The sequence below is a fragment of the Asterias amurensis genome, chromosome 16, assembly GCF_032118995.1.
Source record: "Asterias amurensis chromosome 16, ASM3211899v1".
Classification (NCBI taxonomy): domain Eukaryota; kingdom Metazoa; phylum Echinodermata; class Asteroidea; order Forcipulatida; family Asteriidae; genus Asterias; species Asterias amurensis.
In genome coordinates this window covers 5,758,163-5,774,705 of record NC_092663.1, presented here as the reverse complement: position 1 = coordinate 5,774,705, position 16,543 = coordinate 5,758,163, and the positions used below count along the sequence as shown (strand labels likewise).

General features: G+C 38.7%; 1 protein-coding gene across 1 annotated transcript; it reads left to right on the top strand.

Annotated features, from left to right (window-relative positions):
• The first annotated feature begins 215 nt into the window (after window positions 1-215).
• LOC139949271 (uncharacterized) lies at window positions 216-15,654 on the top strand. Its single transcript, XM_071947667.1, has 12 exons — window positions 216-338; window positions 7,424-8,220; window positions 8,667-8,735; window positions 9,222-9,255; window positions 9,586-9,684; window positions 9,809-9,948; window positions 10,297-10,516; window positions 11,066-11,441; window positions 11,913-12,045; window positions 12,835-12,912; window positions 13,249-13,362; window positions 14,326-15,654. Exons 1-12 carry the CDS (start codon window positions 314-316, stop codon window positions 14,344-14,346), a joined length of 2,106 nt encoding a protein of 701 aa, XP_071803768.1. The 5' UTR covers window positions 216-313; the 3' UTR covers window positions 14,347-15,654.
• Window positions 15,655-16,543: the final 889 nt, after the last annotated feature.

Genomic DNA, 16,543 nt, shown 5'->3' with positions numbered 1-16,543 from the left:
TAATTAAAGAGGCTGTGACTTTAAATATGTGTTGAGTATTCTTGAATAATTAGCATTTAGCATTGTTTACCATGGGAGTTTGGGGGGCACCATGTGGGATGGAGAGAACACACAGAAAATCCAACATTTCAGTGTAGCGCCCTCTACTGTCCGTCTATGTAAAAAAAATCACACTTTTCAGTGTAGCGCCCTCTACTGCCCGTCTATGTAAAAACAGAAAGATGTATACAAAAAAAACAATAAGAAAAGTCTGCGGTGAAGAAAGTTACGGGACGGCTTCATACTCTGTCAGTTCCATTGCACATCCAGGTGAATGAGGATTAGCCAAGACAACAGCGGTAAGAAATCACAGTTCGTTTATTTTTCTCGACCCGGGCTCTTTCATAGAGACTGAGAATGAGACTGAGACGAGAGAGGGGTACCGGTCACTTCGGCACCTTGCAAACTTGGCACCTGCAAACTCGGCACCTGCAAACTCGGCACCTTGCAAACTCAGCACGTACAACCTCGGCACCTTGCAAACTCGGCACCCACAAACTCGGCACATGTACAAATTCAAACTCGGCACCCAGTTGAAAAAGTTCGACTGGTCCGTCGGTAAATTAGTCCCCGATCACGGCCGGCGCCTTTCGGCAAATCACGCTCTGTTAATTAAAAGCAAAATTTCATTGAAAACCATTAACCAAATTAAACAAACCCTTTTTAAAAATGTTCAAAACCCAAATCATGAAAAAAAATTGCCCAGCACTTTCACCGACATACATGGACACAATCAGCATAAACAACATTTTAAAAACTTGTAGATTCATTGAACCATGATTGAACTCGGTGCGGCACCACAGTAAATTTCCTGTGGGCCCAAATTTTCTCGAAAGTTCGGAATTCTTATCATTATCAACCCCCATAACTAGTGATTTTGCCATTAACAGCGTTTACAAAGCTACTAATAATCAAACCCTTTTTTGTTGTGTATTTACACGTACAATACTTTATTTTAACCACTTGACTCTTTCGAGGTTATTTTTGCTTGGTGCCGAGTTTGTTAGTCAATAAAAGGCCAGTGCTGAGTTTGTATGGTGCCGACATTCTTTGTGCCGAGTGGGTGCCGTTCATTTGTTAATATGAAGTATGCAAACATATATTAAAACTTGATGGACTTTGTAATGTTCACACCACACACCGATCTTCGATGACTTCAACTGGCCCCATCAGAGATGCCAAGTCCAGAGGCCAGCTATGCGTGAGATTTTTCAAAGCTCAACACCCCTTAACCAGTTATGATACCAAAACCATAGCATACATGTAACTGGTTAAGACCAAATAACAAAAAATACCAGTTGATCGTCTGGATTTTTCCAAAAAGAGGAGGATGAGGGCCAGTAGTAGGACGCTAAGAGGTCAGCAAAGCTGGATATCTTGATTATAATGACTTACTAGAGGACAATATTACGTGAATTAAGAGATCTGGGGCTCTGCAGATGCCACTCATGCCCTACCCACAATGCATTTTTCCAAAGCACATGCTAAAAACTACACATGTGTTGTACATGTGCCACTCCAATATGTAACTTCTAGTTTCATCATTTGTACAGTCTCAAGGTTAACATATGAAAAAAAAAAAATGAAAAAAAAAAAAACATTTCTAAGAATTTTGAGTAGAAAAGTTAAATATTGGAACTTATTTATTCTCCACAAATTGTGGAAATAAATGTGTATGTTGTACCACTGCCTAGGCTGAAAAAGCAGAATGTAATACAAGGATTTCAAGAAGAGCACAGGAAAATCTCCAAAAAGAGCAAACAGAAGAAAAAGCTGATGTCCTCTTGCCACTATTTTTCTTCAGAAAGAAGAAACATGATTTTAAATACAAAATGCTGCCTTACAAATCAGGGTAGCAATGCATAGTCAGTGGTGTGTGGTGTATTACATGCAGTGAAATGTATCCAGGTACATGTAAAGTCAAGGAGATGGGTGATCAAGAAGGTTTTGTTTTTGTTTTATACACTTTTTCGACATGAAACAAATTGTTTGTTGCATTGAGGAACCTGTGATAACCAACAAGGCCATTTTAAATTCACAGTCCACTTTTAAACAATAACCCAAACTTTGATTTTTCAGGGACAATATGTTAACATATGTAAGTCACTTTAAATCTGCGATTTTATTTTTGTTCAAATACTCGGTAAGATATTTAACATTTTATGTTAAATGCACAACTCTGAAAATAAAGTTGGTCAGTAAAATGGGAAATAATATTGCAGAAAAATGTAAATTTGCTTCTCTAAAAATACACATTTCAGCCTTGTTTCTATGATTTTTAAGAGAAAAGGTGTTATAATTTTAGTAAAAACAACTGAAATTAATTTATTTTATTTGTTGATAAGGAATGAACCCAATTTTGCCAAACAAGAACTCAGTTTGGGCTCCATTGGGCTTGGCTTAAGTGACCGGACAAACTCTAATGCGACTGACTGTAATGCGACTGACCATGGTTTTGCCACGTAAACCTAAAAGTTCAAGTTGCTGACTATTTCTAAGTATCCTGTTGGATGCTAATGTATAAGAGTTGTGTGTTCAATGTAGTAAAACTTTTGCAGGTTTTTTAGTTTGAGGAAACTTTTTAATCGAGACAAGTGTATTTTTTACCATGTCCTTTTTGTGTAATGCGACTGACCGGCGATGACCGCTACAAAGCTATAGCATCCAGAGTACAAAGCCCACAACATTTTTAATATCATCACTTCAAAGCCTTGGGTGTCAAGTACAAATCAGTCAATAAACCTAGAGGAAATAATACCTCACATAGAACTACTAGCACCAAGATCAAGAAATGACACAGAAAAGTGTAATGCGACTGATCATGGAGTCGCCCCTTGTATTTTTTTCCCAGAATGCTCAGCAAAATACTCAGTCACATGATTTGATCATCATTAATTGTGAATTGATATAGTGTTTGATGAAACTTTTTCGGTGGGCAAATATTTTTATATGGCCTCAACATTATGACATATTTTTGTACTTTGTAGAAATGCCTAAAATACCAAACTTTTTGCATTTACAATTGTGCAAATAACCAGTGGAGCCTTACATATGTACATGTTTCTTAGTTTTGGTCAAGGGAGAGGAGACTCTTTGCTTGGCAAATAAAACCACACAATTTTTATCTAGGGACTGTTTACATCGCGCACAGAGGGGTAAAAGATTTGCCACGAATTTAGGGACACCTCGAAAACAGGACCTGCTACGATACATGTAGCATGTGTAGTGAGTGTTGTACTCTGTGAGTGAGTGTGGGCCCCACTTCCCAAACTCCTTGATTTATGAGGTTCGTACAGCTATATATATTGAGACTGTAGCGAAACGAACCCACGACAGCTATATATATTGAGACTGTAGCGGAACGAACCCACGACAGCTATATATATTGAGACTGTAGCGGAACGAACCCACGACAGCTATATATATTGAGACTGTAGCGGAACGAACCCACTACAGCTATATATATTGAGACTGTAGCGGAACGAACCCACTACAGCTATATATATTGAGACTGTAGCGGAACGAACCCACTACAGCTATATATATTGAGACTGTAGCGGAACGAACCCACGACAGCTATATATATTGAGACTGTAGCGGAACGAACCCACTACAGCTATATATATTGAGACTGTAGCGGAACGAACCCACTACAGCTATATATATTGAGACTGTAGCGGAACGAACCCACTACAGCTATATATATTGAGACTGTAGCGGAACGAACCCACTACAGCTATATATATTGAGACTGTAGCGGAACGAACCCACTACAGCTATATATATTGAGACTGTAGCGGAATGAACCCACGACAGCTATATATATTGAGACTGTAGCGGAACGAACCCACTACAGCTATATATATTGAGACTGTAGCGGAACGAACCCACTACAGCTATATATATTGAGACTGTAGCGGAACGAACCCACTACAGCTATATATATTGAGACTGTAGCGGAACGAACCCACTACAGCTATATATATTGAGACTGTAGCGGAACGAACCCACTACAGCTATATATATTGAGACTGTAGCGGAACGAACCCACTACAGCTATATATATTGAGACTGTAGCGGAACGAACCCACTACAGCTCTATATATTGAGACTGTAGCGGAACGAACCCACGACAGCTATATATATTGAGACTGTAGCGTACGAACCCACTACAGCTATATATATTGAGACTGTAGCGGAACAAACCCACTACAGCTATATATATTGAGACTGTAGCGGAACGAACCCACTACAGCTATATATATTGAGACTGTAGCGGAACGAACCCACTACAGCTATATATATTGAGACTGTAGCGGAACGAACCCACGACAGCTATATATATTGAGACTGTAGCGGAACGAACCCACTACAGCTATATATATATTGAGACTGTAGCGGAAGAACCCACGACAGCTATATATATTGAGACTGTAGCGGAACGAACCCACTACAGCTATATATATTGAGACTGTAGCGGAACAAACCCACGACAGCTATATATATTGAGACTGTAGCGGAACGAACCCACTACAGCTATATATATTGAGACTGTAGCGGAACGAACCCACTACAGCTATATATATTGAGACTGTAGCGGAACGAACCCACGACAGCTATATATATTGAGACTGTAGCGGAACGAACCCACGACAGCTATATATATTGAGACTGTAGCGGAACAAACCCACGACAGCTATATATATTGAGACTGTAGCGGAACGAACCCACTACAGCTATATATATTGAGACTGTAGCGGAACGAACCCACTACAGCAATATATATTGAGACTGTAGCGGAACGAACCCACTACAGCTATATATATTGAGACTGTAGCGGAACGAACCCACGACAGCTATATATATTGAGACTGTAGCGGAACAAACCCACGACAGCTATATATATTGAGACTGTAGCGGAACGAACCCACTACAGCTATATATATTGAGACTGTAGCGGAACGAACCCACTACAGCTATATATATTGAGACTGTAGCGGAACGAACCCACTACAGCTATATATATTGAGACTGTAGCGGAACGAACCCACTACAGCTATATATATTGAGACTGTAGCGGAACGAACCCACGACAGCTATATATATTGAGACTGTAGCGGAACGAACCCACGACAGCTATATATATTGAGACTGTAGCGGAACGAACCCACTACAGCTATATATATTGAGACTGTAGCGGAACGAACCCACTACAACTATATATATTGAGACTGTAGCGGAACGAACCCACTACAGCTATATATATTGAGACTGTAGCGGAACGAACCCACTACAGCTATATATATTGAGACTGTAGCGGAACGAACCCACTACAGCTATATATATTGAGACTGTAGCGGAACGAACCCACTACAGCTATATATATTGAGACTGTAGCGGAATGAACCCACTACACAGCTATATATATTGAGACTGTAGCGGAACGAACCCACTACAGCTATATATATTGAGACTGTAGCGGAACGAACCCACTACAGCTATATATATTGAGACTGTAGCAGAACGAACCCACTACAGCTATATATATTGAGACTGTAGCGGAACGAACCCACTACAGCTATATATATTGAGACTGTAGCGGAACGATCCCACTACAGCTATATATATTGAGACTGTAGCGGAACGAACCCACTACAGCTATATATATTGAGACTGTAGCGGAACGATCCCACTACAGCTATATATATTGAGACTGTAGCGGAACGAACCCACTACAGCTATATATATTGAGACTGTAGCGGAATGAACCCACTACAGCTATATATATTGAGACTGTAGCGGAACGAACCCACTACAGCTATATATATTGAGACTGTAGCGGAACGAACCCACTACAGCTATATATATTGAGACTGTAGCGGAATGAACCCACTACAGCTATATATATTGAGACTGTAGCGGAACGAACCCACTACAGCTATATATATTGAGACTGTAGCGGAACGAACCCACTACAGCTATATATATTGAGACTGTAGCGGAACGAACCCACTACAGCTATATATATTGAGACTGTAGCGGAACGAACCCACTACAGCTATATATATTGAGACTGTAGGGGAACGATCCCACTACAGCTATATATATTGAGACTGTAGCGGAACGAACCCACTACAGCTATATATATTGAGACTGTAGCGGAACGAACCCACTACAGCTATATATATTGAGACTGTAGCGGAATGAACCCACTACAGCTATATATATTGAGACTGTAGCGGAACGAACCCACTACAGCTATATATATTGAGACTGTAGCGGAATGAACCCACTACAGCTATATATATTGAGACTGTAGCGGAACGAACCCACTACAGCTATATATATTGAGACTGTAGCGGAACGAACCCACGACAGCTATATATATTGAGACTGTAGCGGAACGAACCCACGACAGCTATATATATTGAGACTGTAGCGGAATGAACCCACTACAGCTTTATATATTGAGACTGTAGCGGAACGAACCCACTACAGCTATATATATTGAGACTGTAGCGGAACGAACCCACTACAGCTATATATATTGAGACTGTAGCGGAACGAACCCACGACAGCTATATATATTGAGACTGTAGCGGAACGAACCCACGACAGCTATATATATTGAGACTGTAGCGGAACGAACCCACTACAGCTATATATATTGAGACTGTAGCGGAATGAACCCACTACAGCTATATATATTGAGACTGTAGCAGAATGAACCCACTACAGCTATATATATTGAGACTGTAGCGGAACGAACCCACTACAGCTATATATATTGAGACTGTAGCGGAACGAACCCACGACAGCTATATATATTGAGACTGTAGCGGAACGAACCCACGACAGCTATATATATTGAGACTGTAGCGGAATGAACCCACTACAGCTTTATATATTGAGACTGTAGCGGAACGAACCCACTACAGCTATATATATTGAGACTGTAGCGGAACGAACCCACTACAGCTATATATATTGAGACTGTAGCGGAACGAACCCACGACAGCTATATATATTGAGACTGTAGCGGAACGAACCCACGACAGCTATATATATTGAGACTGTAGCGGAACGAACCCACTACAGCTATATATATTGAGACTGTAGCGGAATGAACCCACTACAGCTATATATATTGAGACTGTAGCGGAACAAACCCACTATATATTACAGTTCTATAGGAGTACAGTGTACTTTTAAAAGTTGAAAAGGTAGAACAAGTAATGTCAAAGACCGAGTATACAGCATAACAATCCGTAGAGGCGTTAAAGATATAGGACATTGAGTCATTTCTGTCATTAATTCTTAATGATCATCAATAAATCCGTGTGCTTTTAATTTTTATTAACAATTTCTTTTTGCATACTTGCAGACGAGCTGAACATGAGTTACCAACAGGCTTACAGATATTGGCAACACGAGAGAACATCTATGGCACCAGAAGCTTCATACCAACAAAGACTCTCAGACAATCACCCTAATCCTAATCCTAATCCAAACCTTACCCCAAGCCAGCAGTACCCAACCTATAGTGGTCCACATCATGTAAACCTGACCGGAGCCCATCAAGCAATAGATATGTACGATTCCTTGTTTCCGACTGAGTCTTCAGCTGTGATGAGAAATACAGCAGAAGGGAAAGACAATCAGTCAGACTATCCAGGCTGGACATCTACTCATCAAAGATTACCGATGGGTGTAACTACATCTGAAGCATTAAGAAACCAAGGAATGTCTTCATTACACGACGGATCTCAACCTGTAATGACTCAGATAACGGCACAACCTACTCATTACACACATCATATGCAACCAGAGCCTACAACCCATTCTACATGTCATCAACCAATGCATCAAACAGTATGGGCACAACAATCACTGTCGCATCCACAACTACCATCGTTACATCCAAACAATCAACAGTTACTATTAAGTACTCAAGAAAATGAACCTCAGCAGAATGTATGTGAGCCTACTGCACCAAGCGCACAATACTACAGTACTTGTTCAATCGTTACACATCCAGTATATAGAGAGCCACTTGGTGAGAAAGTGGCAAATGAAATGAGATCTGAAGAAGGGGCTAATAATGGTGATGTAATCCTTAGTGGTGATCGGAACTGTGATACACCAAACAAAACACAGGAAAATGGATGTCACTATTGCAAGGTGAAATAATCTTTCTTAGCCTACTCTATGCTTGAATACATAGAATTTGCATCGGGATAAAGAATATTAATTTTGGTTTGACCCTTACACCGATGTGTGTTAGCACTGTATACTAATACTTTTCAGAGTCCTGTTAAAAAAACCACAGGCATATAACACTCAGGCATGCTATATGCTTTAGAAGTTGAATTTGCATTGGGGATGAAGAATATTAATTTTGGTTTGACCCTTACACTTATCAGTGTAAAACTGTTTACTCAGTACTTTCCCGAGTTCTGTAAAGAAGAAAAAATCAATGGCATACTACTCGTTGGGATTGGAACTCGCGTGTCCCATGACCTTTTCAATTCTAGAGCAGTGTCTTTGTATTTTGAATTTCAATATTTTGAATTTCAGTAAATCACTGATATTTCACAATGACTGATATTTTGTTGTTTTCTTGACAGTTATGTGATGTTGAGTGCAGTGGACCTCTCAATCTTAAGATGCATCTTAAAGGAGCTAAACATAAACGGGTATTTAATACATACATTATTTCATAATTAATGGCCTCATATATAACACTCATATCCATCACTCAGTGAAGCTCAAGCTGCTTCAACATTCAGTATTTTCCTGCAAGATATGTGGGACTATGTTTGAATTATGAGACCTAATTCTTTTATAGCACTATGTAGTGGTTTACAAGGTGCTTTGGCGCAAACCAGGAACACCGGGGCAATTACCCCTTCTCTTTACTATAAGTGCACTGGCTGCGTTACACAACACATGGGACCAATGGCTTTAAGTCCCATCTGAAGGACGAAGCAATGGTTAAGTGTCTTGCTAAATGATACAAGTGTAACGATCGGGATTCAAACCCACACTCTGCTGATCAGAAACACCAGCATTTGAGTCCAGTGCTCTTAACAGCTCGGCCACAACATGCAGTTTGTTACATATAATATTGTTGTCTTATCATGTTCCAATTTGAAATATTGCTGATTTTGTTTTATTTGTAGAATCTGCAGACCAAGGACCCATCATGCAACCAAGGTAGTGTAAACTGTGGCTTGCACTCATTTCATAATCAATGAACAGAGATAAATTTATTTGAACTGCTGATGAAACTCTTAGTAATTGTTACACTTATTTGGGGATACAAAGTTTTATTGTACTATTGCCACAGAAAGTGAAAATACCTGACATTTTACTTTAGATGTATGTTGCTTGTGTGCATAAACTATCAATTGTTTTGCAAATGAAGTGTGACCTGAAGTGTAAATACTGTTTTTGTAATACTTGTATAAACTTTTAGCAAACAGTGAAATAAAAGCCAGAAGAAAAAAAAAGGCATAAACATGTATTTGTATTTTTTTTAAACAGGAAGTGTTGGTGCTTGTAAGAAAAGGTCTAAAAGGAATGGCTCAAGACGTGGAGGATTTGTCCCATTGTGCCACAACCAGAAAGACAGACCTATCATTGGTAAGAAACAGATGTACTTGGGCCTTGTTAATTTCAGCAGATTACATATTTACACCCCTTTGCTTTCATGCAAAAGTGTAAAATTGCAAATACTTAATGATTTGATTTGATATTACTGTGATAGGTCTTGATTTTGTGACCCGGGTGGTATCACCTGACGCTAATGATGACACCTATGAATGCAGCCTATGTGATACATCAGATATATCCAGAAGACGCATCTATCTACACGTCATGGCAAAAACACACAGGCAGGCTTATATCGTGAGTTGCTATAATTAATAATAATAATAATAATAATAATAATAATAATAATAATAATAATTATAGTGGCTTCTTATATAGCATGCCTATCCATCACTCAGGGACGCTCAAGGCTCTTTTACATACAGTATTTTCCTGCAAGGTACGTGGGACTCAATTTGAATTATGAGACCTACTCCTTTTACATAGCACCATGGTGCTGTGGTGCAATATGCAGACAATCAAACCAAGACTGTAAGTTTAATGTAAATCTGTGGCATTTGTGTCGAACAAGAGTACCCAAACCTTTTAAAACAATTTGTGGTTGTCACTTTCCTTATGATTGTTGTCTTTATTTTGGTCTCTTAGAAGAAGCTGAAGCCTGATTTAGCGGAGCAATACTGCACAGTGGAAGACGTTTACAAACAGAATGAGAAGTTACAGAAGCGTGAGTCGGTTGATTTAGCGGTATTATTGAATAGTATTATCAAGATAGCAGCTAAGAGAGATGGACCTGGTCAGACAAACATCAGACTCAGCAGTGAGAGAGAGAGTGATGTAGAGGATGAGCAGCAAGATGATATGATGGGTAAGATCTTCAAAGATTTCAGATTCACTTCCTAATAATATCAGTGGCTTCTTATATAGCGTGCATATCCGTCACTCAGTGATGCCCCTGGCACTATTTTTCCTACAAGGTATGTGGGACTACGTTTGAATTATGAGACCAACTCCTTTTACATAGTGCCATAATGGTTTACAAGATGTTGTGGTGCAACATGCTGCCAATCAAACCAGGAATATTGGGACTGAGTTTTTTTACATGCGTTACACAACACACCGGACCAACACCTTTATGTCCCATCCGAAGGATGAAGCAATGATTAAGTGTCTTGCTTAAGGACACAAGTCTGTCTCATGTCAGGGACTCCAACCCGTACTCCGCTGAACAAGTTTTTATGTCACAAATTCGCAACAAATGATTTGCATTGGTTGAAATGTGCTCAACTCCTGCGAAACATTTGCAGTGAAAACAGAGCTGTGATTGGCAGGAAATATGTATTGGGCTTAAGGCATGTTAGGAAATGACCTTGCCAATCCAATCATGGGATTGATTTGATGTGTTTTTATGAACCAGATGATGTTGAGATCCCTTTTGCTAGTCCTCCAGACAGCCAGACAGATGAGGCATCATCTCCAGACACACCATCAATGGATGACGCTACACCATCACAACCCTCACCTCAACTCACTTATCAATCCAAAGCAACTTTCCAGCCAAGTAAGAAATCAACAGACGCAACGCCTCTTCCATCCCAAGTGTTCTCATTTGAGGTAGTAGCTCCTAACCTACAGACATCTTCAAGTGATGTTCCATCCGTATTAATCTCAAAGCAACCGTCGATGGGCGTCGGTCAGTTTCAGCAAGATGCTTCTATCTCAAATGATAAACAGTCCACTTCAATGAGGCATTCAAATGTCTCAAAAACAATGCCATCCACAGCTTTCAGTCAGTGAGTACTTGTTATAGTATTAAAGCACTGGATGATATTGGTAGTTATTCAAAATGATTGTTAGCATAAAAACTTACTTGGGAACGAGCAATGGAGAGCTGTTTACAGTGTACAACATGCAAGAAACAGCTCCCTCTGAAGTTTTTTAAGAAAGAAGTAATTTCTCTCTCCACTAAAGACTTCAGTTCTGTAGCCTTTTATTAGACATCTGAAAGCATACAAATTTGTGAAGTACATCAGTTATCTGCATCAGTGGCATGTATTTTATATGTATACTGTAGGATTTGACTGTGAATCTCCATGTGAAATGAATGCGAGGTCAGAGGTGATAGGAATAGCTGAAGGCTCAAGGCAGATTCACAAACCTAGAAGTGTGATGTCAGATGTTTAATGCTAAAGTCCTTTGAACTAGACCACTATTTTTTTTTTTTGAGGTGTAATGTGATATTATGACGTATTTGATTCTTGCAGGGTTTCACCTATGCCATTACCTACATGTTTGACCAATGACCAGCTCAGACATTACTGTAGTGATGTATTTATAGCTCAAGAACATCAACGCCGATTTGGAGATATAATGATGCCTCTAAGCAACTATCTTAGGGTAAGTACTATACATGATACCCAATTACTGAACATGTAACAGTTAAAAGACAACGGACACTATTGGTAATTGTCAAAGACCAGTTTTCTCACTTGGTGTATCTCAACATATGCATAAAATAACAAACCTGTGAAAATTTTAGCTTGATTGGTCGTAGGAGTTGCAAGATACTAATGAAAGAAAAAAACACCATTGAAACTGTGTGCTTTCAGATGCTTGATTTAAAGACCTCAAGTTCTAAACTTGAGGTCTCGAAATAAAATTCGTGGAAAATTACTTCTCACAATGTTTTATACTATCAACCTCTCCCCATTACTCGTTAGCAAGTAAGGTTTTATGCTGATAATTATTTTGAGTAACTACCAAAAGTGTCCACTGCCTTTAAGCACTGGACACCTTTGGTAATTGTCAATTACCAGTATTCTCAATGGTCATTGAAGTTGCAAGAGAATAATGGAAAAAAAAACCTTGTTGCACAAATTTGTGTAAACTTCCAACTGTATAAGTCCTTTTTAATAATCACTGCATTTTTAATTAACACTGGTAAATCCAGATATCTTTGGATTCCGTTGAGTATTGACAGTTTTCCCACTAAAAGAGATCAATCTTCTCTTAGTGCTGTTTCAATAAACAGCTCAAATGTGAAACACTTTCTCATTTTGAGTCTGGTCTGGTCCAGTAAAAACAAAAAGACCTTCAGTCTGGTGTATTTTCCCCTCATATTTTTGTGAAGTCTAAATCTCAGCTTGTGTATTATTGACTTAGTTTCTGCCTTTGTTTTTTATTCAGTCAAGTGGAAGCAATATTGGCATCAGTAAAGTCTTTTCTGGAGGTTCCAGATCAGGTGATACATTGCTCAATACCCTTGTGAGTTATTTGTACTCAGTTTCCTTTTTGGTTTATTGATAATTGAAATAAAAAAGTTGCATTATCTTAAAGGAAAACGTTGCCTTGGATCGGGCAAGTTGGTCTATGAAAAGCATTTGAAACCGTTATGAAATGCATATGGTTTGAAAGATTTTTTTTTAAACGATTTTCTGTATACGTTGTGAACTAACAAGGCACCCTAATTTATGGAGTCAAAACAAAATGACAATTATGTTAGAAAGCAAAGTTAGCTAGGTTCAACTGGAATTTTAACCTGTATATGATGTAAAACTTGATCAAGCTCATTATCCCTTTTTACTTGACCTTTCTTCGTAGTCGGATCCAGAAGTCAATTCTGAAGAAGATGCTGCTTTGGCCACAGACCTAACCAGAGCGTTATCACAAGCAACATTTAAGTATCGACTCAAGCAGAAGAACTTTACTGGTTTGGTAAGTGATGGTCAAATCATCATCTATTCAAATGTGTCGATACAACAGGGTGTTTAGACTAGATTGGTTATTGGCCCACAGCCTGGTTGATAAACTAGTACTATAAACTATTATAACACACCTCTTGCTTGTTCTGCATTCTGGTTGGCTAAAACACGGTCATGTGGGATGAACTAATATAGTCTAGTGCTCGCGCGCGCTAGTTTGCGGGTACTAGTTCCCGAGCGGGCACTAGTCTTTGAAAATAGTGCCCGGCACAGCGCCCTCTCTTGACTTGAACAATGAACAGCAACTACAAAGTGTCCTTTCTTTTTCAGATATCTGTTCTTATTTCACATTTAAAACCGAGCTGTGTTATGAAACATTTATTGTCTGGCATAATTCGGTAACTAGTGTACGTCTATCCCCCTTTGGGCCTGTGAGTGACCAGAAGAGGGCCCTACTTCCCTTGGCCTTCGGCCTCGGGGAAATGGGTCCCTCTCTGGTCACTCAAAGTCCCTCGGGGGAATAAACGAATACTAGTTACTTCAATGCCAGTCAATATGTGTATACTACTATAGGCTAGTACTATAAACTATTACTAGTGACTATTACTAGCAACTATTACTAGCACATTAATACTATAAACTAGTGCTATAAATAAGTGATATAAGCTAATACAAAGTGTGTACACCTTAAGTGCATTTCCATCCCTTGACCCCCCCCTCCCCCTAATAAAACCGAAAAAAGGTAGGTAATTTGATTTCAAGACACCACTACACCAACATGGCCGCCAATTAGATTTGATATGCTTGAACATGTTGAAATAAAAGAATTGATTAGAGTGGGATTCGAACCCACGACCTCACTATTAAAAGAGAATCACACATCAATGCTGTACTCTCCTTACATCATCTTATGTATTGTTTATCACTCACATTTGTACTGATGTTTTGATTTTGTCTCAACTTTGTTTTTCTTAAGGAAATCCAAGGAAAGAAATGAGTGTCTTGATGAGTGACGAGTCCATTATGTGAATATACCAAGCTACCTAACTACCAAGGGTCATCTCTCTATCATAATGCTGCTTGTAATGTGGAGACATAATACCAAGCTACCTAACTACCAAGGGTCATCTCTCTATCATAATGCTGCTTGTAATGTGGAGACATAATACCAAGCTACCTAACTACCAAGGGTCATCTCTCTATCATAATGCTGCTTGTAATGTTGAGACATAATACCAAGCTACCTAACTACCAAGGGTCATCTCTCTATCATAATGCTGCTTGTAATGTGGAGACATAATACCAAGCTACCTAACTACCAAGGGTCATCTCTCTATCATAATGCTGCTTGTAATGTGGAGACATATTCATCATCTTCATCAGTTGACTGCACAGCGAGCGGACACAAGCTTTTCCCATTCTATCCTGTCTTGTGCTATTGTCCGAATGTTTATTGTCAGCAACCCACTTGCAGTCTCGAATGTCCATCTCTTACAACCTTCTTTCTTCTCAGAGACCCATAACAAACTTTTGGATAAAGTCACTTTAAATATTTAAGTATTGTTCATGATTGTAAATGCATGCCTATATGGTGTATTATGCAAGTGTATTATACAATTATACAATTTTATATTAAGATTACCTCTTTTATAGGCAACTTTTATTTGCTTTCGTCATGATGGAGACTCCCAATTCTTACTTCATTAATAATGGAAATTTGGTTTCTGTATAGTCTACTCAACGATAGGTTTTTATTTGTACAAGGAGCTTTTAGGCCATTATTTCCAGTATAAAATTTTCAGGAAAAAGATTTTGAGAAAAAACATTAGGTTCATTAGGTACATTAGGTAATGTCAGACTTGCTGAGTAAACCCATTGTTCTTAGCTATTAAACAAACTGTAACAATATATCCAACAAAGAGCTTCTGGGCCAATGTTTCCAGTATGAAACTTTTAGGGACATTAGGTAATGTCAGACTTGCTTATAAATTGTAACAATATACCCTTTATGCCTGCAGACACTTTCCACTAGTCTCCTATAAAAGTACTTTGTTGATTTACATTATGAAATAACAGAAATAAAGGCTTTGGGTACTTTTTGTACGATACAAAACACACACGTCCACTGAAAGCTTATTAATTTGGTTTAAAGAAAATGATGGTAGAAAGCTTCCCTTAAAATATTACTTGCTGATGTGCAGCAGTGTGTCTCTCCTTTTTTTCTAAAAAACTACATGTAAACTAAAAAAAGCTATTTCTATGCACTTATTTGGCCTAGACGACAAATAAAGCTGAAACTTCTGCAGGTGTATGTTCCATACATCTTCATTCATAGTGATTAGGCGTTCATGTCCCTGGGCATCTTGGTGCATACTCTGTGCCATCTAAACAACAGTTTGTAATAATAAATAACACATAATAATCTGATTGTCTATGGTTCTTCTGAACAAACTTTGAAAATAATAATCGTTTTGGAATACAGCGCTTCTCTATCACACCTTTCTCAATATTGTCTCAAGCAAATAAAACAGTTTCTTGTACCTATAACTCCATTCTAAATTAACTCTAGTTTAACAACACAGTTTTTTGGTGGGAATTATTCACACAAAATGCAATGAAAATATATCAGTTATAGTCAATAAATAAGTTGTTTAACTTACAGTCAATCCATTGGTGGTTCTGCCCGCCGAATATCTGGTTCAGATGTTATGGTGACAAATTTCTCCCCGCTGTGCTTTGCTTTTGGTTTAATGGCTCATGATTTGCATAGAGTGCCGACACAACTCCATCTTAGGCATTGCTGGCACATCATGAATTCAAGGTGGAAGTGCAGAGTGGCTGGGCAGTGTGACCTTACTTCTCTTGCTTGATCTCTCTGGTCAACATCCTAAACTTGGAATGTTCTTCTGGCTGTTAAACTACTTTGCCTAATCACCTTGGATACTTCACTGAACTAGTGTTACATAACCAAACATATATATACCTTTCAATACCTGTGATTAAAAAAAGAACAAGGGAATGTCTAAACCTCTACACTCCAGTAAACCTAATCAATGTCAACCTCAAAGGAACTATTAAGAATAACCTGAAACTTTAAGGCACATTACTTGATCAAAAACCTGATCTACAAAAGGTATCAAAACCTTTTTAAGTTGGCATCCTGAATGTTTGAAAGGTTCATTATGTGCTATGGA

What these genes read in the sequence shown, in the direction of transcription:
- LOC139949271 (XM_071947667.1), top strand. Translation starts at nt 314, where the DNA reads ATGAGGATTAGCCAAGACAACAGCG. An exon ending in AAGGAGCTAAACATAAACGG is followed by an intron (nt 8,736 to 9,221) that starts GTATTTAATACA and finishes TTTTATTTGTAG; the next exon opens with AATCTGCAGACCAAGGACCC. An exon ending in ATACATTGCTCAATACCCTT is followed by an intron (nt 12,913 to 13,248) that starts GTGAGTTATTTG and finishes CTTTCTTCGTAG; the next exon opens with TCGGATCCAGAAGTCAATTC.